Raw genomic sequence first — 22,363 nt, 5'->3', positions numbered from 1 at the left:
CAAAACCAATGCCTGTTTTTTTCCTCCTTGCCAGACATAATGTCAAACCAGAGAACTGCAGGCTTGAAAAACTACCGGTACACCAAGTTTTTTCTTGAGAGAGGATTCTGCTATATTGGTGCATTAACCTGATCATGGGGTCACGAAGAGTCGGACACGACTAAACGACTAAACAACAACAACAACCTGATCTATGGATTCGTGATGTTTTTTTTCTTTTGCATCTGTTTGATTGATCTAATGTAACTGCTGATTTTATGCCACAGTATTTTCTTCTTAATTTTAGTGGTGTATATTGCAAATTAATACATATATAAACTTGCCTGTGCCAACGTATGACCGTTGCAATAAAAGAGATCATTTTCCATTTATAAAGGCGAAAGATCAGGGGACTCTTTGTAAGAGATGATCGACACACCGAGATCAGAAGGAATGGCCACATCTGACAGGCAGTCAATAAGGCCTGTCCAATGCGTTCTGCCACACATCCAGCCAACTGAAAGAAACAGCCACATCATGGAGAATGCATGCCAGGACTTTTAAAGCCTGTTGGAAACAGGATCTCATGTAGGGAAGGCAGCCAAAAAGAAACACTGCTCTTCCACTCCAAAACTCTGTAATATGTAATAACCTGCCAAAAGGGGAGTGGCACAAACAGCATCTTTGGAGCTGGGGGTCCAAGGAAGCAGTTTACCCTTTTGCCTGTTGTCTGCATTCATGAAATGACAAGATTGTCTTTCAGTGGCTGAATCTCCAAGGGAAAAGGGCAGAAGTTCTTGGGCAAATCACATTTTGGGGCAATTTAGGAACATCCCAAAGACTTTATGATTAAGAGATACATGGCTATGCCGAAACCAGTAGCACCCCATTGACGTACTTGCGAAGGAATTAAGATTGTAAGAGCAGAGTTCATATGCAGCTTATTATGGCCTGACATGGTTTTGAGAATTAATGAACTGTAGGGAAATATGAAGCACAGAAAGCAGATCTGGAGTCTGGCTCATTTGCATCTTCTGAGGACTAAAAAAAGTGGATTATAGCATATTTTTTATATAACTCTGTATTTGATTACAGAGACTTATTTTTGTGTAATTCTACAGTGCATATTCCTTCATTACATTAATTGGATGGCCTGTTATATATTGCAAAGATCCCGCCGCCCCCTGCTCCTGAACAGAGATTTTCCCATTAAAGCAGAACTCACTCGGAAAAGACAATTTTCTTGATGAACTGAATAATTTACTGTGTGTACAGGTAGGTAGCTGTGTTGGTCTGGATCGAAGTAAAATAAAAAAAATTCACCCTGGTATCTGAAGAAGTGTGCATGCACACGAAAGCTCATACCAAAATAAAAACTTAGTTGGTCTTTTAGGTGCTACTGAAGGATTTTTTTTTATTTTACTGTGTGTAGTTCTTCATTGCCTTCAGTTTGCAAACTTGCCGGATTGCCGACTTACTGTCACTTTTGCGGCAATCATTTATTCAGACGTGCTGATTTTGTTTACCCCGTAGCCAAGTTTTCTTAAAAAAAAAAATTCTCAGGGTATGGTAAGATTGCACAGAACAGGGATGACTGAGATTAGATTGACCTTTGAATATTTCCCAACCAAGCTCCATGGTTTTGGCATAAGAGTGACATCTTCTCAGCCACTTACCAGGGAGAAGTCTGCAAAGACTGGAGGAGGCTCAGCATTCCCTAAATCCCAGCAGTGCATAGAGGGTGGCCTTAACAGTTATCGGAGCTGAGAAAGGAGGCTGCATCTTTTGCCACTGTGATTGGCTGCCAGAGTGCTCAGGTCTTGAGGCATCGATCTGCTCCATGATGCAACAGCCAGGAGAGACAAAGGAGTCTTTGAATTTAGAATCATAGAGTTGGAAGAGACCACAAGGGCCATCCAGTCCAACCCCCTGCCAAGCAGGAAACACCACCAAAGCATTCTTGACATATGCCTGTCAAGCCTCTGCTTAAAGACCTCCAAAGAAGGAGACTCCACCACACTCCTTGGTAGCAAATTCCACTGTCGAACAGCTCTTACTGTCAGGAAGTTCTTCCTAATGTTTAGGTGGAATCTTCTTTCTTGTAGTTTGAATCCATTGCTCTGTGTCCGCTTCTCTGGAGCAGCAGAAAACAACCTTTCTCCCTCCTCTATATGACATCCTTTGATATATTTGAACATGGCTATCATATCACCCCTTAACCTTCTCTTCTCCAGGCTAAACATACCCAGCTCCCTAAGCCGTTCCTCATAAGGCATCATTTCCAGGCCTTTGACCATTTTGGTTGCCCTCCTCTGGACACGTTCCAGCTTGTCAGTATCCTCCTTGAACTGTGGTGCCCAGAACTGGACACAGTACTCCAGGTGAGGTCTGACCAGAGCAGAATACAGTGGTACTATTACTTTCGGCTGTGATACCAGAAACCACATTTAACCCATGAAATAGCACTTCCCCTATACCAGTGATGGCCAAACTTGGCCCTCCAGCTGTTTTGGGACTACAATTCCCATCATCCCTGACCACTGGTTCTGTTAGCTAGGGATGATGGGAGTTGTAATCCCAAAACAGCTGGAGGGCCAAGTTTGGCCATCACTGCCCTATACCCAGCTTTAAAAGGTCAAATGAATTTGTGGAGGGCTTGCCATTAACCATGCCAAATGCATATCAGAGGCAGTTATAACTCTGTGTTCCAGTTCCCAAATGGTGAGGCAGAAATTATCGCTGAGGCCAGCATCGCTACATAAGAGCATGACCTGACTACAAAACTTGTAAGGACCAATTTAGGAGGAGCCCAAAGCTGAATGCTAGAATGAAAAGTAACTCTTGATAAGGTACAAGGAGGGATCTGCACATTTAGCAGAAAAAAAAATGGTTGAATAAGTGTCTCCAAGGACTGTTGTTAAAAGAAGAGATGGTGAGATGCTGGGGTGGCAGAAGGTGGTTGACTAGAGGATGGAAAAACTAAGATGATGTATAATCCCTATATGTGCTATATATGCACTACCTTTTGGACTCTGGTTGGTAGTGCATTACTGAATAAAGTCTACCTAACTGGCAATTTGATGTGAGCTTCCATATTGAACATAGAAAAGTAATTTTGCTCCAAAGTTGCATACAAAAAGGGGAACTGCTTTTGCATTCATGCCCCTGCTTGGGTGCTTCTCAGAAGCATCTTACAGGCCTCTGTCAGAAACAAGATGCTGGGCTGCCGGGTTCTTCAAACGTTTTGATGAAAATGGAGGTTGCTACCCCCCAATGAAGCCATGCTAACTGTGTGCCTCTTGGAGGAAGGTTCTTCACCTTTTGGAAATATTTTGGGGGTATTAGGGGGTACGTACTGGGTTGCATGAATGCTAATATGCCCCTTACCTTTGTACCTTTGCTTTATAAGCAAAATGCTTATAAATGCTGGGAGTGGTTCCAGACTAAATTAGCTGACTGTAGTTCCCAGTGAAATCAGTTGGACATAAGTCATGATTAACTTGCCTCATTCATTTCAATGGGACCTAAACTCAACTCACTTAAGTCTAGATCCTACCCACCGTGTCACCATACATGTAATATGTATGGAGGACAATGTTGCTCTACCATCAGTTTTGGGGTCTACTTTAGTCATCAACTTCAGTAGGTGCAGAAGCCACCCAGTGCATCAAATCTAACTATTTGGACTGTGTGACTCTCTAAGGTGAAAGTAGTTCAGCTTTAGTCTTCGTCTGAAGTCCCCGCCCCCTTTTTTAAAAAAATATTCTGTCCCCCATTCTCTGCCACAGTGACACTCAAAGAGATGAACAGCATAAGAAACAACAAAATGAATCACAATCATGAAAGCAATTTGGAAAACAATTGCTGCAACATTAAAACATATCCAAGGAAACGTCCAAAAATATCAGCAGAGAAGGAAAACCCAATCCAAATGTGCTTAGCCAGCACAAGGCACTGTTGGGTGTCTATGTACCTGTAAGGGGTTCTTGTGGCTACTCTTGAGTAACGACTCTCTACATCTGCTTGTCTTTAAGATGTTTTTATTGTGCATATTATTTACAGTGTGAAGTGTCTGCAAATCATGTCTGCTTAGTCTGTGTCAGAACCTCGCAATGGTTTCTTTCTGTTTCGCGCCCAACACAACAGCTTGGGAGCCGCACGTCTCAATTCAGGCGTTGGGGGGAAGGGCTGTCCTTCTGACTGTTCTCCGGTCCCTTCCTCCCCACCTTTCTCCCCCTCCACTCGGAGGAGAGGCTGTCCGATGCTGCCAGAGCCTTCTCTCTCCCCCTCTGCTTCCTGACTCCTGTAATCTGATCCGCTGCTTGGACTTACTACTCTGCGAGGAACTCGACCTGATTGGGGGGGGGGCTGTTCCCTATAAGCCTTCCCCCTTACAGTACCAATTGCAGAATCCTATTGTGGACCTGCTGAAGTTATCACATCTGACAATGATTTTTGTCACTGGGACATGTATTTGTGATGGGTGTCTATTTCTTTCCTACAGATACTCAGCAATAATTTTAAACACACACTGAAATGGAATATTAGGCATGTCATCTGTCAAGGAGACGGACATTGTCATAAGCTGTGAAAGATGTTCTTGGGGCATTGTCAGATCTCCACCCAGCTGAGCATCAATAGCATTTTGATCCTTACTTTTTTGTTATTTGCACTGTAGGTGCAATATTGATGGAGACATTTTAGAGTGATCTACATTTAAGAATGGAATAGGATCAAAGGCCCATCTAGTCCAGCATCCTATTCTCACAGTGGTTGAGTGGTTATCTATGGGCTGCCCATAGGGAAGACCTGAGTGCAATTGGTCCTCAGAGGCAAACTGCCTCCATCAAAAGCATACTGATTTCCAATGATGCATTGATACCCCACATGTCCACAAACAAGCTCAGAACACCTTAGGTAGGGTTCCTACATCATCTCCCATCTAGGTAGTCAGACCCACTTACAGGTAAAACTTGGAAAATTAGAATATCGTTGAAAAGTGCATTTATTTCAGTAATGCAACTTATTATTTTTTTTATTATTTTTTTTACAAATGCTTTCTTTTGGAAATTCCACAGAAATGAAACTAATAGTTACAATAATACAAAAATAAACATCGCTATTGCATTTCAATAATTACATTCCATTTATAATTGACCCGCCTAACGACAAATAATTACAATTACAACAAATAAAGGCTTGACATATCTCGCTTTGTGTGCCATGCATCTATCTCATATATTGGTTTCACCTTTTAAGTTGCATTACTGAAATAAATGCACTTTTCGACGATATCCTAATTTTCTGAGTTTCACCTGTAGATTCAGCTGTAGAATTGTGTTGTGTTTCTTCAACCTACATAGTAAGGAACCCCAGATTCCACCATCCCTTAACATAGTGATCTTAGCAGTTGGTTCCTTAGCCTTGAAAAGTACAAATGCCAACTTCTGTGACTCCTAGATCTGCATGGGCATTGCAGAAGCACATTTGCACAGAATTGAGATCTTGTTCACTGTATTGGCACAGATTTTCACACTCAGATGGGAGAGCCAAGGGTTAGGCAAGAGCATAAGGAGGAGGAGAGGGAGCAATTTCCTTCTTGTCTTCCAAGACTCCAACTGACATGTCAATATAAAATGATTTGACAGCCCAGCTGCCAAATTTAAGCACAATATCAGAGAATGGGGTTGGGATGAGAGGATATTTTAAAGTTAAACAGCAGAAAAGTTGAACATTATGAGCCGTACTTCAAATTCCAAGGTTAAATAAGTTTATTGAGAGTTAGCGGTTACCACGGTATATCAGATACCTTGTAATCCAGAGCTACACCTACACATTTGCCTCTAAATTCTCACACGTGTCAGTTTCCATGTCTCTACACATTCCATCACCGGTTCTTCTATTTCTAATAATAATAATATTAATAATAATAATATAATAATAATAATACAAAAGGCAATGTCAACCACCAAGTTGTGCTTCGAACTCCACCAGAAAAAAAGAATCCAGTTGGCAAAAAGAAAACAATTAAAAAAGAGAATAACTTTGTTCAAGTCATCATCGTTGAAACAGAATCATCATTAACACTACTAGAAACAAAAAAAGGAAAGAAAATGAGAGTTAAAGGAATTGTTAATTTTTAAAAAATCATCTTGGTTAAAAATCCACATATCATAATGAAGATGACTCAAAGTTAAAATCGTCTCATTACTCGGGCCACACATCCAAGCATATTGGCTAGTTACATGATTACACTGTAACAAAAGCAATACAGGTTTTATGGTCTACCATTTCCAGGATTCCCACCTATAAATATACCTGCCAACCTAATGTTTCTTGCATGCATTAAGGATTTGCTTTCCACCCTTCAGAGTTGACTGTCTCCCATTCCCCCACCACGGTTCTTACAATACAATATTTTTTTGGGAGGGGAGCCGATTATTATTATTATCATCATCATTATTTTATGCTCTTGGGGGAAATACAAAGGTCAGCATGATGGACCTCTATTTAACTTAAGAATCGCCATGTGTCTTTTTGAAAGGGAAACTGCGGACTGTTTAATGACTTTAATAGAGTCTTGGACTGCATGCACATTGAAACTGCTTCATTATTCTTTTCTCCCCCATGCCAGATGAATACAAGTTGGCAGGTACGCATACAAAAAGAAACAAGGAAGGAAATAGAAAACCCCTCAAAGGTTGAAGCCTAGTGAATTAGAAGGAATCCATCGCTTTAAATTCACTTAGAGCCTGTACCGGAGAAATGTGTTTCTTCTGAGAACCTCTCCTCACTCTTGTCTGATATTCCTCCGGCTTTTCTCTCTTGACTAGAGGTTTCTTTTCCGGCGCCTTCATCTTCCAAGACACAACAGGCGAGTTGACGGCGGCCGTGCCATAGACCTTCTGATATTTGGTCGAAGCCACATAGGAAGCTTTCACAGTAAGGACCACGGCATTCATCAGGTTTTTAGCTGCTTGGATGAGGGAGGTGGCACTGTCGAGCTAGGGAAAAGGAAAGGAAGCAACAGGAGGATTATTGCCAGCCTGGGTTGGAGGAACGTAATGCTCACGGAGCGGAGCTGGTTGTCTTGCTGAAAAGGCTATTGTGCAATAATAACCTCTGTATAAAAGACATATAGACTGATATATGCCAATCTGCCATACACATGGAGCTGCCTTCACACAGCGTGAATAATGGATGTTTCCCAACTTTTTTATGCACCATTGCCAATGGATTGATGATTTCATTATACATTAGTGATTTTCAATTCAGAGCAAGAGAGTGGAAGTTCTCCCAGGTTAATTGGATCAGTAAAGAAGAGTTTTGCATGTGCCCACCAAAAACCTGATCTTGCTTGCTCTAAAGCAAAAAGTAAACCACGTGCTGATGCAACGCCGAGACTGTTACTAACCTGGAATATTAAGATGCTATTCCCAACTCACAACATTTATGGCTAAAATGTGTAATGTTAGAGCAGTCAGACACAATTCTGGCAAATGCATGTAACAACACTTCTCAGAAGATCGCCCACTAGTGAGATGTGTCTGTCTCCCTCATTATGGACTTTCAGGAGGAATTTAATCTACTCAAACGTTTGATGCTTGAAAAGTATTGTTCCCAGCAACCCTAAAATCACTGGCTGAAAGGATGTGGTTGTGATTTGTCCCATGATTGTTCCAATAAGTTTTAATTTTGACCTGCTACTTTCCCCAGGAAAACTCACTGCTCAGTTGGTTTGACCCCCATAAGGGACAGTTGCATATTCCTGGAATAGATGATCCTCAAGCTCCACTCCAACACTGTGATTTTATGATTCTACTGCTGAATCAGAACAAATGTCAATCTACAGAAAACCTGAGTGACATTTGTTTGGATTCAGCAGTAAGCAGCATAGGAGTCAACTCCTGGGTGCTGAGGTTATTTTGCCACCCCCCCATAAAATGTTTGAAGGGGCTGCCCTCCAAATTGATGGGGATTTCATTTTACTAAATTTATTAGTCACTCTTTTTTGGGGTGGGGCGCAATTCAAAGCAATTTACAAAATGACTTATTGACACACCCACCCACCCGGACATATTTGCATTAAAACCAGAAAATATCCCACCCGGTTGAGGTGATGAGGATTACATTTATATACCACTGAATTGCCAAGATAGCTTCTAAGCAGTTTCCAGGTATAAAACCAGTCGTGAAAAAATATAACCACACATAATTAAAATACACATTATGCAATTTATCAAAAAATAAACACCCACATTAAAAATATGCAGTAAAGCACTTGCAACATTTAAAACGGCAATTGAAACAGGAGGTTCAAGTCACAACCTAACTGTGCACACTTATGCAGGATGCAAACTTAGCAAATATGCACATGGTAAAGGTGAGGTAAAGGTAAAGGGACCCCTGACCATTAGGTCCAGTCATGACCGACTCTGGGGTTGCGGTGTTCATCTCGCGTTATTGGCTGAGGGAGCCTGCGTACAGCTTCCAGGTCATGTGGGCAGCATGACAAAGCCGCTTCTGGCGAACCAGAGCAGCAAACAGAAATGCCGTTTATCTTCTCACTGTAGAAGCAACAGGAGCTCACCCCATCGTGGGGATTCGAACCGCCGACCTTCTGATCGGCAAGCCCTGGGCTCAGTGGTTTAACCCACAGTGCCACCCACGTCCTTAGCAAATATGCACATGGAAGGTCTTGAGGTAGCTCTGACCAAACTAGAGGTGGCAATACCAGTTAGCTCTGGTTCCCCATATCTTCAGATTCTTGACTTTGCCACATGATCGGCAGTTCTGTTCACAGGCCAAATAATTTGCTGCTCCCTCCTGCACATCATGCGGGTGAGCAGAACTGCCAAAGGCCCTATGCACTGAATACAGTATCATTTTACTCTGAACGGTCATGGCTTCTTCCGCCAAAGACTCTTGGGCATTGTAGTTACGTTAAGGCTGCTGAGAACAGTTGGGAGGACCCTATTTCCCCCACAAAGATACAATTCCTAGAGTTCCCTGGGAAGACAAATTGTTTAACCACTCTGAAAACCTGTAGCTGTTTGAAGGGTACAGGGATCTCCGATCCTCGCACAGATATTTAACAGATATTTTGTATAAAGTACGTTTACATTGTAAAATTAGCCAAAGCAAATTCCAAGTATGTAAGTACTTGGCGAATAAATTACTATTCTATTCTATTCTATTCTATTCTATTCTATTCTCAGAGTTGAAGGACACATCTCAGGCAGCAGTGCTGTAGTGTGGGGGGGTACAACAGGGGTGCTTGCAAGGGGTGGGTGCAAAATTTCAACACCTGGTGCTGCCTCAATACAGCTAGCTGCACGCTTTTGTTGCTGGGCTCTATTGAAAATGGCTTCTCCAAGAAGTGACTTTTCCAGACAATGGAACAACACTTCTTTTCTTACCTCTGCAGCTGTGATCTCCTGGGTGACACAGATGCTGTTAGGCAGTTGAACGCACATGTATACTCTGTTCATTTCCCTCCCTCCCACCCCATCCCCTCCACGTCTCCCCGGGCACTGGTAACACGCGATACGCCACTGCCAGGCAGTCAAAAAACTTCAGGGAGGGTGTAAAGTTGGGTGGCTCAAGGCATGGCTCAATGCCTGGGCAGAGTCCCGAGGGCCATTTACATAGGTCTGGAGGGTTTCATTTGGCCCCTGGACTTTGGTTTCCCACATTCCTGCTGTAAAGGCCTGCTGCCAAGCTATAAGAACATTTTTTAAAAGTCCATATAGTTTCAGAGTTCCTCACAGCTATATAGATATATTGAGGGGGGCAGAGAAAGAGAAAAACTAACCTACCTACAGTACCAACAATTATGAGGACTTTAAATTAATTGGTTAAAATGATTCATCGTCATGCATCCCTCAGATTGGTAATTAATTTTTAATCTCCAGATTCAAGAACACCCCCCTTCCCACACAAACAGACGCTTATTTTCCATCTTTCCCTTTCGGAAAGAAAAACAAGTTTTAAGATGGATAGTAACATTATAATGGCAACAACATGCCAACTCAACAGAGAGCTGTGATGTATCGCCCGGTATAATGGTCTTGTACCATTCCGCGGCGTGATTTACGACGCAACTTGCGTGTTTGTTGGCAAATAGCCGATCATACGCTATTAAATTAGGATATTTTAAATTACCACTGAGATCTGCCATCAAACATTGCAGGCTGTTGAATGGCTCGTTCGCAACAAGCGCTGGGTGTCAGAGCAGAGAGAGAGAGAGCAGATGGGTAGCAAGACTTGTGCCTTTAAACATTCTTCTGAGGCCTGGTACATTTGCTGAAGGCAACTGGCTTCACTTGACAGCCAAGCAAGGAGTGGTCTCAAAATGATGGTATATTAAAAAGAAACAGACATGATAGGAGACCTTGAATAGGGCTTCAAGCTAGGCATGTGTCAAACTGGGAGCCCTCGCCCAATCCCTGACTCTACCTAGCCCTCCTGCTAAAGAATGTTTGCCTTGTGGAGGGGATAACAGGGGTCAAAGAGGGCTGGTGCAAAAGAAATCCTGTAGGGTGGGCCATGAAAAGCCTAGACCAGGCATCCCCAAACTTCGGCCCTCCAGATGTTTGGGGATGCCTGGCCTAGACTGAACAAAGGCAATATGCATATGCTAAGTGTTATGTCGTGAGTGCGATTTCAGCTCTTCGTGAAGTCAGCTCTGAGTAGTGAGTCAGCATACTAGCAAGGAAATGCTAGGAGTCAAGTATAACAAGAACAATCTTCTTTATTGCAGTAGGAATCTTGACTAACTGGAGGGAAAGGGTGAGCTCCTTTTATACTCTCAGGAGCAGGGGCTGGGGAAAGGCTACATTTAGATTTTGGCGGGACCCTATCAGAGTGAGGATCCAAATTGTGCTAACAAGTTAACCAATAGCAACTGTCACCACACCCATTTGAATCGCCCTGGAGCGGGAAAGGTAGTTACAGGACTAGTTGATAAACTCATGTACACAAATTAAACCAATACATAACGCTAAGGATCTTCCATGAAGACCTTTCACCTTGAAATGGAAATTTATATGAAGGTAAAAAAGGGTAAAGGACCCCTAGACTGTTAAGTCCAGTCAAACTTGACTATGAAAATGTGGCGCTCATCTCACTTCAGACCAAGGGAGCCGGCATTTGTCCGCAGATAGCTTTCCGGGTCATGTGGCCAGCATGACTAACATCCCATGTAGTATAGTTATTGATGTGTTTGGGCAATGTGAGATAAGGACCCACATGGAATGCCCAGGCTGTGATCCCACTTCACACAGCCTTGCTGGGCCAGGCTAATGGCATATTTGATGTCGTGTCCTGTTTCCCACAGTGCCCAATCAGATGCTTTTATGAAGACTACAAGCAGGCTGTTTCCTGAAATTGTTCCCCTATGGCTGATATTCAGGTGCACGGTGCCTCTGATGTTGACGATGATAATAATAATAATAATATATATATATATATATATATATATATATATATATATATATATATATATATATATATACACCCTGCCCATCTGGCTGTGTGCAGCTTCCAACAAACTAAAACATCAACACAGTGAAACATTAAACATTTAAGACTTGCCTGAACAGGGCTGCCTTCAGATGTCTTCTAAAAGTCAGATAGTTGTTTATTTCCTTGACATCTGATGGGAGGGCGTTCCACAAAGCGGGAGCCACTGCCAAGAAGGCCATGTGCCTGGTTCCCTATAAACTCACTTCTCGCAGTGAGGGAACCACCAGAAGGCCCTCGGAGCTGGAGCTCAGGGCCTTGGGTGGATGATGGGGGTGGAGACGCTCCTTCATTTATCCAGGGCTGAGACAGTTTAGGACTTTAAAGGTCAGCACCAGCATTTGAATTGTGCTTGGAAACATAATGGGAGCCAGTGCAGATCATTTAGGGGTCTCGGCGGGCACTCCCAGTCACCAGTCTGGCTGCCTCATTCTGAAATAGTTGTAGTTTTCAAGTCACCTTCAAAAGTAGTACCACACAGAGTGCATTGCAGTAGTCCAAGCGGGAGATAACCAGGGCATGCAGCACTGGCAAGACAGTGCATGGGCAGCTAGGGTCTCAGCTGGTGTAATAATAATAATAATAATAATAATAATAATAATAATAATAATAATAATAATAAAGTACCAAGTGGAGTTGGGCAGCCATCATTACTATTCCCCGGACTTACATTTTCTATCCTGCCTTTCCTTCATGATGGAACCAAAGACGAAGTGCATGTGGTTCCTAGGCAGTAACCTGACATCCAGCTGTCAAACAGACACAGAACTGCTTAGCTCCAGTAAGGGGTGGCCCCACAACTTGGGGCTAATAGCCACTTCACTTATGCTGGAGAGCTGCTATCAGTCAGTGTGAACAGTACTGAGCTAGACTTGGGGAAATGCTTCCAATATGATTTTTTTAAAAAAGTTTCCAAAAGGTTCAGATGAGACTCGCAAAATTTCAGCAAGTTTTGTGCAACATTGCAATGCTGGTGTTGGGCCAACAAGCCTGCAACTCAGGGCTGTCTTAAGCCCACCCAGCGCCCTGGCGCTAGGTCCCTCCAGCGCCCCCCTCCAGAACCTCTCCAAGGGCCCGGGAGTGCCAAGCGGACCGCGGCAGCAGCAGGAGGCCACCTCCGAGGACTCCGTGCTGCGCCTCCTCCTTGTTTCCCCAGCGCTGGGTTCCGCTCAGTCAAGCTTCGCCACCAGCGCGCGCACCGCGGGACCAGCAAGAGCTGCTTGGGCGCTGTGTGCGCACTGGTGGCAAAGCTCGACTGAGCAGAACCCAGCGCTGGGGAAACGAGAAGGAGGCACAGTGCGGAGTCCTCGGAGAAGGAGCGCAGTCCTGGCCAGATCACCCGAACCCTGCGCTCACTTAGCGCCCTTCCAGCGCCCAGCGCCGTGGTTCTCCGTGCCACTAGCCTCTATGGCTAGGACGGGCCTGCTGCAACTTCTGAATTAGCCCCAGTAGCACACCCGTTTTTGTTGTGCATGTGTTTGCTCTTTAGACCTTTTAAAGGATTTGATTTTATGCACTGCACTGACTGCTGGGAGTGTCAACGTAACAGCAGAGGAAGAGGCCCTGCATTTAAATGAGTGAGCGTCGCAACTCCCAGGCAAGTGGGGGTGGGGGAAGCTGCAGATGGCAACAAGGTATAAAAAGTTTTGTTACATTGTTATGACAGCTATAATAGCAAAAAAAACAATGGCTTGCATTTGAAAAGGAGATTATATTATATGAAAACAGCTACCATCAGACCTGGGAAGGAACAGAGAGTCTCTCAAGTGGGAGATTTGGGTTGTACTCAACACGGCATAAAGGTGAACGTTTATCAGCACAAAGGTTTCTCCTTGCACAATGGAATGAGCACCATATTTCCTCCATCCACACCCCCTAAATCTATTTTGAGTTCCCCTCTGCAGCCCTCGGAAGCAGATTTGTGGACAGCAAAGAGGTTACCCAGGGGTAAGAGAGAGGGAAAATGCTCTGGAGCTAGTACTAATCCTCGTGTTCATGGGAAAAGATAGCTGAACACCACTCCTACTCTCTCCTGATAATTCCAAACAGTATTTTGGGGTCCTGTCTCTTTTAGATGCGGAAGTCATAGTGTGCTCCATAGTGTCCTGCATGGCAGCCATTTTGTGATGGGCGTCCATGGAACTTTCTTGAAATTCCAAACATCCCCACCATCCCAAAGATTGTTCCATACCAGAGCAAGGGAAATCTGGAAGGAGTCATGAAGTGGAATCAAAGGCATGGCCGTGCAGTCCGTTTTACACAATTCCTGAAGTGGACTATAGACACCGTCCGTAGGCCACATAAGAGTTCCCTCCAACAATCAAACCCGCAGCCAAGTCTAGGATTGGGAATCACAGCTTATAGCACATGAAATGCAGCTTTGTGAATGCCCTAAAGTGCCTTATATAAGACAGGCTGGTATTTATTCTTCCTATGCTGCAGCTCATGTGCTCAGGCAGAGTTAACAATGGCTTACCTAAGGCCCCCTCCAGAATTTTCTATCAGAGGTGAAATTCAAACTGGGGGATTCATTTGCATCCATCCCACTTTCTGACTGAATCCACCCATGCTCATAGCTGCCAAGTTTTCTCTTTTCTCGCGAGGAAGCCTATTCAGCATAAGGGAAAATCCCTTTAAAAAAGGGATAACTTGGCAGCTATGCATGCTGTAGAATGAATTGATCTTGAAGTAGTTGACTGAACAACAACAACAACAACAACAACAACAACAACAACAACAACAACTATTATTTATTATTTATACCCCACCCATCTGGCCAGGTTCCCCCAGCCACTCTGCGCAGCTTCCAACAAAATATTAAAATACAGAAATCCATCAAACATTAACAGCTTCCCCTAAACAGGGCTGCCTTACTATGCCACTACCTGGTGGGGAGTGTCTCATTTAAGTGCTCTACATTTAACCCCCCCCAAAAAAACCCCTGCAAGTATGAAAACTAGCCTGTCAGGGTGGAATTCAGCCTGTTCCTTGCTGCGATTTTAAAAAATTCCTCCGAGTAGAAAAAATAACAACACAAAGATGTGCTACAGCCTTTTCTGGCACTTAAGGGTTCTACCAGGTAATTCCCATCTCATCTCATCTCAATATATATTTAAACCAAGTCTGAGTCATTAACAGTATACTAGAAGAGAAACTTATATTGGTAAAATCAAATTACTAGAGCGTTTTGCAAGGAAGCTTAATAAAATCACTCCTCTTGGTATGTAGCCATGACTCAAAGGCATGTTTTAAGTTCAAAAAGGGCGGGGAGGAAGAATCTATTTTCTCCATTCCTTCATTTTTCCACCTCATCCCATTTAAAGTAATTTACTTATCTGGACGTGATGCATTTTTAATTCATTATGGCAGATAGCTGGGTAGTACTGCTGGCCAATCCACTGATTAGTTGCACTCATTTGCATTTTTTCAATTATTAGTAAGAAAACCACTGGGACCCCCAAACAAAATTACTTGTATATTTAACAAATTCTGAATTTTAATGTGGCCTACAAATGCTATCTTTCTCCAGACATTGCAAAAGCTGTAGACAGCTGTGCAGCAGAAATATTTGTGACTCTAAAAACATAGATTGATGTCTTAAAACGGCTCGGCTGTTAGCTTCACTGTGGAAGGGAACTAAATAAATGACAAATATCAAAGACAATCCCAAAATATACAGGGTGTTCCTGAGCAAGCACATATCGTACGCACATTTGCATTCAAAAAGATAAATTTCTTCAACAGAATGATTTAATTGCTTTAGCCAATGTAATTTTTAAACAATAAAATTAAAAAATGAAATTGCATCTCATTTTGCATGCATGAAACTCTCTTTTTAATATAAGTAGATATTTAATTTATGATAACTGGGGAGGGGGGAAACGAGGCACAAATGCAATCATAAAAGATAATTAAATATGCCTTAAAATTCCAGTTCAGTCCCGTGAATGATCTAATGGAAGAAAGAGTCCTTGAAGAAGTAATAGATATTGTTCCACCTAAGTTTACAATATATAATAATTGCTCTTAACAGCTAATTCTAATTATATTAATTTTAAATCAGACTGGTTGATACATAAATCTGCTCACTTAAAACAAGGCAGTGTGAACTACCCTAAATAATGGCATTAAAATATCCTTACTTTCTAAACTACCGGTAGGCTCAAATGAAAGAATGCAGCCTTAGAGCTTGGGGAATATAGATTGGGGGTAGCTGGTGGAGGAAGAACTTGAACCTGAATCAGATGTGACCTCTTCTTCGGGACCTTACATTTTAAAAATCCCATTCCACCTCATCCTGGAAGATGGGATCAGGTACCAGTAAAGTAAAATGAATGTGTTCATCTGCCTTTCCCAAGCTGGTGTCTTCCAGATATTTTGTATTAAAACTCCCATCAGTGTCAGTTGTCGGGCAAGATTTCTGGAGTGTATCAGATTGGGAGAGGCTAGTGGATATCATACAAAAAAATATACAGTGTACAAATAGGGCCAGCAACAAAGTGTTGCATGCCTCTTTCAAAGATATTCACTGCAGCATATGGCACCCACTTGAGTTTTAGAAGAGAATATTTTTATTTGCAGATGCACAGTGGCAGGCCCTGCTTTAAAGGGTGGCCAGGGTTACCAGGAATAAGGACCCAATTGGAGAAAAGCAGTTACATTTCCTTCTCTTGAGTTTGTAAACACTTGGGTTACTTGAAACCAAACAAGGCACTGTTTTACTAATAATCTAGTCACCATGGGCTTGTAGCCTCTGCATCTAAATTAACTGCCTCACTTAAAGCTGAGCCCTTTCGTTGGTTGTTCTCTTGCAACTTGTTGAGATAATAGTTCCTGCATGAATAAAACCTTTGAACTCCAGAAACTGTAAGTTTCCAATCTAATTCACGCAAGCTGCAAGGTCTGCTAACACACAGGGGTCCCTCACTGGTTACAGTTGACCCCACTAGCTGCTTGTGGGGAGGGTGCATCGGGTGTGCAGGCTTTTTCTGGGTGATTTGCACAGCAGCCAACAATCACAATAGGTCTGTTTGGCAGCTCGATGTAAGGTTACTGCCTGGGATATATCATGATGTCAAGGTCCTGGGCTGTGGAGGGAGGGAGTACCGTAGGCAGGAGGAGTGATTTCCTGGCTGAGCTGTCTGCCCTTGGCGCACTCAGCTATTGCTCTGTCGCGTCCTTCCCAGCGAGGGAGAGAGTGGGCAGGAACAGCAATAGCCCAGTGAACACTCTGGCATGTCCTTCCCAGCAATTCCCCTTCCGGTGGCTGGGCATGAATGCTGTTTTAAAGCTCCCTCTGGCGATATATTGCCATTCTGAAACCGTTATCGCAATCTGAACTTCACATTGCTTCCAGATGATTTATTTATATGCCGCCCACCCCTATCAGTCACATGGATCTCCATGAAGCTAAACCAGTTTTCATCAGCTGTCTATGACACAGGCTGAAGAGTCTTCCTGTGTCCTTCCTGGGTGCTGCATTTTGCGGTTTTGTTGCACCAAAAGAGCATAGAGATGGAATATGCCACCATTCTGGGTTAAAAATAAAAAATAAAAATGGATACATGTCCATTAGAAGTAATCTATTTGTAGTAATCAAACTCCAGGTATAACTAGCAACCTCATAATGTCACCAATACATAACTGGCCTATATCCCAGGTTGGCTTTTATTCCCTGAATATGCTGCAGTAAGAGCAAATACCCCAACACCTTGAGAGGAAATGTGCAATGTGAGCAAAGATGCAGGAATGCTGCCGAACTATTCATATGGCAAGCATTCCTGCTATGACTGGCTGCCTTCCAGCCTAGTAGAAACACTTAAATCCTGCCTTTTACTCCCTGCATCTGCCACAAATTCTGCAAGGGGAAAGGATTCTGACAATTGCTGTTCCCTTTGCTTTGTATTCAGTGGGAAGGATTCCAGAAGATGGACAGTTGTCAAAAATAAAAGAGCTCCTGCTTTTGAAAGTCAGCAAGAAAGCTGCAAGTGTGGAAGAAGGAAGGCAATATTATTTTAGCCAGTGTTAACTACATGAGAGACATAACTTTAAAATTCCTTTCCCTAGCTTGTGACTTGTTTTCAGGGATTGAGGAAGTGAGTGACATTTTCTCTTTGTCAAAACAGCAAAAACTGCTCCCCCGTGTTTCCATCTCATCTGATGCATAAATTCCACAAAAGGTAAAGGAGCCCTGGATGGTTAAGTCCAGTCAAAGGCGACTATGGGGTTGTGATGCCCATCTTACTTTTCAGGCCAAGGGAGCCAGCGTTTGCCCACAGACAGTTTTCTGGGTCATGTGGCCAGTAGGACTAAATCACTTCTGGCACAACGGGACACCATGACGAGCACCAGAGTGCATGGAAGCACCTTTTACCATCCCACCACAATAGTACCTATTTATCTACTTGCACTGGCGTGCTTTCAGACTGCTAGGTTGGCAGGAGCTAGGACAGAACAACAGGAGCTCACCTCATCATGCAGATTTGAACCGCTGACCTTCCGATCAGCAAGCCAAGAAGCTCTGTGGTTTAGACCACAGCACCACCCACTCTCCAAAATCTGCCACAAAAAATATTCCACAAAATCTGCACCCAAAGTAATGAGATACACATTTATCAGAGTGTACGCTTCGCGGGGTTGGGGGGAGCTGAAAAAGTTGCATTTTAGAAGAGATGAAGGACTATGAAGCCCAAGGCATTTACAATTCCTGCTCCAGGTGCAAGACAGACAAAGGGAGAATGTAATGTGTGCTTTTAAAATGTTGTTTTAAAGTGAGTGATGACTGACCAAAGCCTATGATGGAAATGTCAAGAGCGATGGGTTCAAGCCTCAGCAGAGGAAATTTGGAGCTGGTACAAGGAAATGCTTTTAAAGGGGATGTTTACAAGATGAGTTCCCTGCAAGTTTCATTATTGCATGTTATCATCCTGACAAGAGACACACTGCACAATGGCCAGATCTTCCGAAGATCGAACATCTAGAGACTCCTTCATTCCAAGTAGAAGTAAGAGGAAAGGAAATGCTGAATCCATGTCTACTCATGGCCATTGTGCATAATGCAATCTACTCAAACTGAAGCATTGAAATGAAGGTGCCTGGAAAGGAGGAAGCACAAGGGATTCTGTGGTTACTTTCACTTTGTATGGAGATGTATGGATTTACTCACAGAATCATAGAATTGCAGAGTTGGATGGGATCCCCAAACCCCTGCAATGCAGGAATCTCAACTAAATCATACATGGCAGGTAGGCATCCAACCTTTGCTTAAAAACCTCCAAGGAAGGCGAGTCCACCATCTCCCAAGGGAATCTGTTCCACTGTCACAAACAGTTCTTTCTGATGTTTAGTCAGAATCTCTTTTCTTGTAACATGAAGTTGTTGGTTCAGGTCCTACCCTCCAGGGCAGGAGAAAACAAACTTGCTCCATCTTCCATGTAACATCCCTTGAGATATTTGGAGATGGCTCTCAAATCTTCTCCCAGTCTCTGCTTTTCCAGGCTAAACGTACCCAACTCCCTGAAGGGCTGGGCTTCCATACCCTTGATCCTCTGGATTGCCCACTTCTGCACACACTTCAGCTTGTCAATATCCTTCTTATATTGTGGCACTTAAAACTGAACACAACAATGGGCATAGGACAACACCAATGGTGTCCCACTTATCACTTTTTTCCAGGATGATGAAGAACCATCTGTGAGCACTTTTTAAAGCCTCTCTTGCAAGTCTGGGCTCATTCTGAGCTTTAGCCCCCCTCACATTCACCCTGCAACTGTTGGCTACTTGTGTATACTCTTTTTTCATCTCCCCTTTCTTTCATTTCTTATATTTCTTAAATCTCAAATCATCTGTAAGCTTTTTATGCAGCCACAGCGGTTTTCTTTGATGCCTCCCACTTTTCTTTCTTGTTGGAATTGTCTGCATCTGTGCCTGCAATAATTCATATTTAAGAAGCTCCCATCTATCTTAGACTCCTTCTTTTTTAGTATTTTCAACCATGGGACCTGATCCAGTAGTTCATTCAGATTTTTGATGCTGGGCTTCTTAAAGCCCAGAGGGCATGTTTGACTACACTCAGCCTTGCCTTGCCTTTGTATCATGAAACCCAAGAGGACATGATCGTTTCCTCCCAAGGTTCCCAGTACTTCCACTTTTTCAATTAGTTCCTCCAATCGACATTCTTTTTTTTAATGAAAAGTGGCAGAGACACACAACAATGTATTATAATGGAAGGCAACAGCTGCACTTCCCACTTTGACATATCAAAATATGTTGCAATGTAACTTTTGCTTCGGGAAACCAAGATGCTTGGAGTAGGGATTAAGTAGTTCAAAGCACCTCTTTGGAACAAACTGTTCAGCTCAATGTATTTATGGTGCTTGTACTATACATGAAACGAGATCAACAAAATAAGTAGACCGGAGAGGAATTTCAACTACTGACTTGCTACCAAATATATTGAAGTCTAAGTGTGCATCCCACCCACCCCACCCCCCACAAAAAAACACCAGGTTGTTATCATTTGATCTGCTCAATGCCACGTGGTTCTATCGTTGGGTTCATTAAGCTGCGGTACCCAAACTCTTTGCTCACAGAGTGGTCCCCAGTGGTATAAATATAGTCCAACAGAGGAAGCATTTGGTGGATTATTGTCAGGTTTATGTGCACTCAGCACCTGCATTTCAAGGTCCTCATGTTGGTGTTGAAAGCCCTATATGACTTAGGCAGTCTATATTAAAGACAGCCTCCATCCCTGCTGACCTTGGGTATCAAAATCTGCAGACAGTGCTCTTTTGGCAGTTCCACCAGCCTCAGACGTGTGAGGCATGGTAGCCCAGGAGAGGGCTTTCCTACGTTGTGGAATTCCCTACCCATAGAGTATCTGGCACCTTCATTGTATAGTCCCTGCCATATGCTTTACCCTGGCCTTTGACTGTTAACAGAATTTATTTTGTGGGTCCGCAGCTCTTTTGTTGATTTTCTGTTCTGTTCCATTCTGGATGGTTTTACTTGATTTGTATGTGTAGAGGTTTTATCTGCTTTTATAATTTTATACCGTACTGTTGTAAACCTCCCTGAGACTTTATGGTGAAGGGCAGATGAGAAACTTCATAAACAAGCAAACAAACAAACAAACAAACAAACAAACAGTACAATTGCTTAAACATATACCCCAGGCTAGCTCACCCTTCAAAAGCTTCAGACTGCACTGGAATCCTAAACATTCCTGAGAATACATTGGGTAGAAGCAAAACTGGAGAAAAGGGGCAACTACAGACTATCTCTAGCTGGGTGGTTAAACATTGGCTAGTTCCTGTCACCACTGACCAATGACCATACTGGCTGGGACTAATGGGAGCTGCTGTGCAGCAACATCTGGAGAGTTAAGGTTAGCCACATCTGGTCGAATCCACCTTAACTAGGAGAAAGTGTAAGTAGCCCTACTTTGTAGGCTCTTGCGAACCCCATGGCACCCAGAGGTTCTTCCTTTCTGCTAAACAAACACTTATGAATCTGACACTTCCATAATCTATGATGGTGATGCTAATTTTATGATTCATACCCTGCCCGTCTGGCTGGATTTTAAAATTTGCCTTTCAGAAAGTCCAATCGAATGATCACACCCTCCCCCCGAATATAATCCACTTTCTAGAAAAACTAATGATCAAATTAATGGCTATGGGTAATATCTGGTATCCATGGTCACTAATAGCCATCGGAAGCTCTCTGGAAGCTCTCTTGGCTTTTTGTACTGAGACAGCTCATTAGACAAGTATAAGTGTCTGACCATTAGAGAGGGCAGAGAAGTTAGATTCAGTTCATATTTAAAGGCTGATCTATTTCATTTGCACTTTCACAAACAACATGCAAACTGAAACACACTCATCCTTTGAAATTTGCAGTTCTCTGAATTTTGCAATGCAGCTCTCTTGCCAAGCAATGTGTACAAAAAGGCACAAGCATGGATAAAGTGTGTTAATGATAATAACATACACCACAGTGTGTATTATATTACGATTACACTATATTAATATATTATACTGGGAGAAATGGATTTGCAAAAATGTATCTGTTGGGGAAGACTATGCACCAAAATATGTGTGTTGGGAGAAATTTGGACTAAAATGCAGATTTTAGTGGAGAAGTGAACTTGGAACTGAAATGGGATAACTGAGAGAAACCAGAATGGTAAGATTTGACCATTCCTACTAACAATTGATCTTCAATATAAATGTAGAATAAAAGAGTGATAACCTAGTTAGGACTGGTGCCTGGAGGATGGTACTCAATAGATAGCAGTCCCATGTGACTCTTCTCATTGGTTCTTCTAATTTTCTTAATCTTTCATCAGTCACGATAGCAAAAAGCCCATGAGGATGGACTAACCTTCTGCTTTGACACAAAGAATAGGCACAGCTGCTGTTTAACACCTCCCCAGATCACCTAAGACTGGACCCCCAGCAGAGCTGGCAACAAAGAATTAAATAACCAAGAGGGGGGGGGAATCTTTACAGACCCTGCAGGCAGACATTCTCACATGACACATCTCCTGGCCTTTCCACGCATGAGCTTTGACATCTTGACAGCTTTAATAGGTACCCAAGCGGCAGAACAAGAGTATAGAAAGGGGGGAGGGGAGAGAAGGAGAGAGAGAAAACTCTTCTCACTTCTCTTTATTCAAATGCTGAGGGGGGATAAGAAGAGTCAAGAGGCAGCAGGAGAACCCGTAAAGAAGAAGAAAAACCACATGTTGTTCAAAAACAAGATTTTGAAATAAGATTTTTGCCTGTAGCAAAAAGCTGTAAAGGTTAGATAACCAGAACCAGAACCTTAACAGAGTGCAGAATGGAGGCTTAGATTCACT

General features: G+C 42.9%; 1 protein-coding gene across 3 annotated transcripts in view; it reads right to left on the bottom strand.

Annotated features, from left to right (window-relative positions):
- Window positions 1-5,732: 5,732 nt before the first annotated feature.
- The window catches only part of CTNNA2 (catenin alpha 2), a 540,562-nt gene continuing 523,931 nt past the window's right edge, over window positions 5,733-22,363 (bottom strand). For all 3 annotated transcript variants that reach the window (XM_035103044.2, XM_035103046.2, XM_035103047.2), the window contains one exon: window positions 5,733-6,983. In XM_035103044.2, coding sequence (XP_034958935.1) covers window positions 6,696-6,983 — 288 coding nt within the window. In that variant the 3' untranslated portion in view covers window positions 5,733-6,695. The remainder of the gene's footprint in view (window positions 6,984-22,363) is intronic.

Source organism: Zootoca vivipara, chromosome 9 (assembly GCF_963506605.1).
Source record: "Zootoca vivipara chromosome 9, rZooViv1.1, whole genome shotgun sequence".
NCBI classification, from domain to species: domain Eukaryota; kingdom Metazoa; phylum Chordata; class Lepidosauria; order Squamata; family Lacertidae; genus Zootoca; species Zootoca vivipara.
This window is presented reverse-complemented; position numbering and strand designations above follow the sequence as displayed.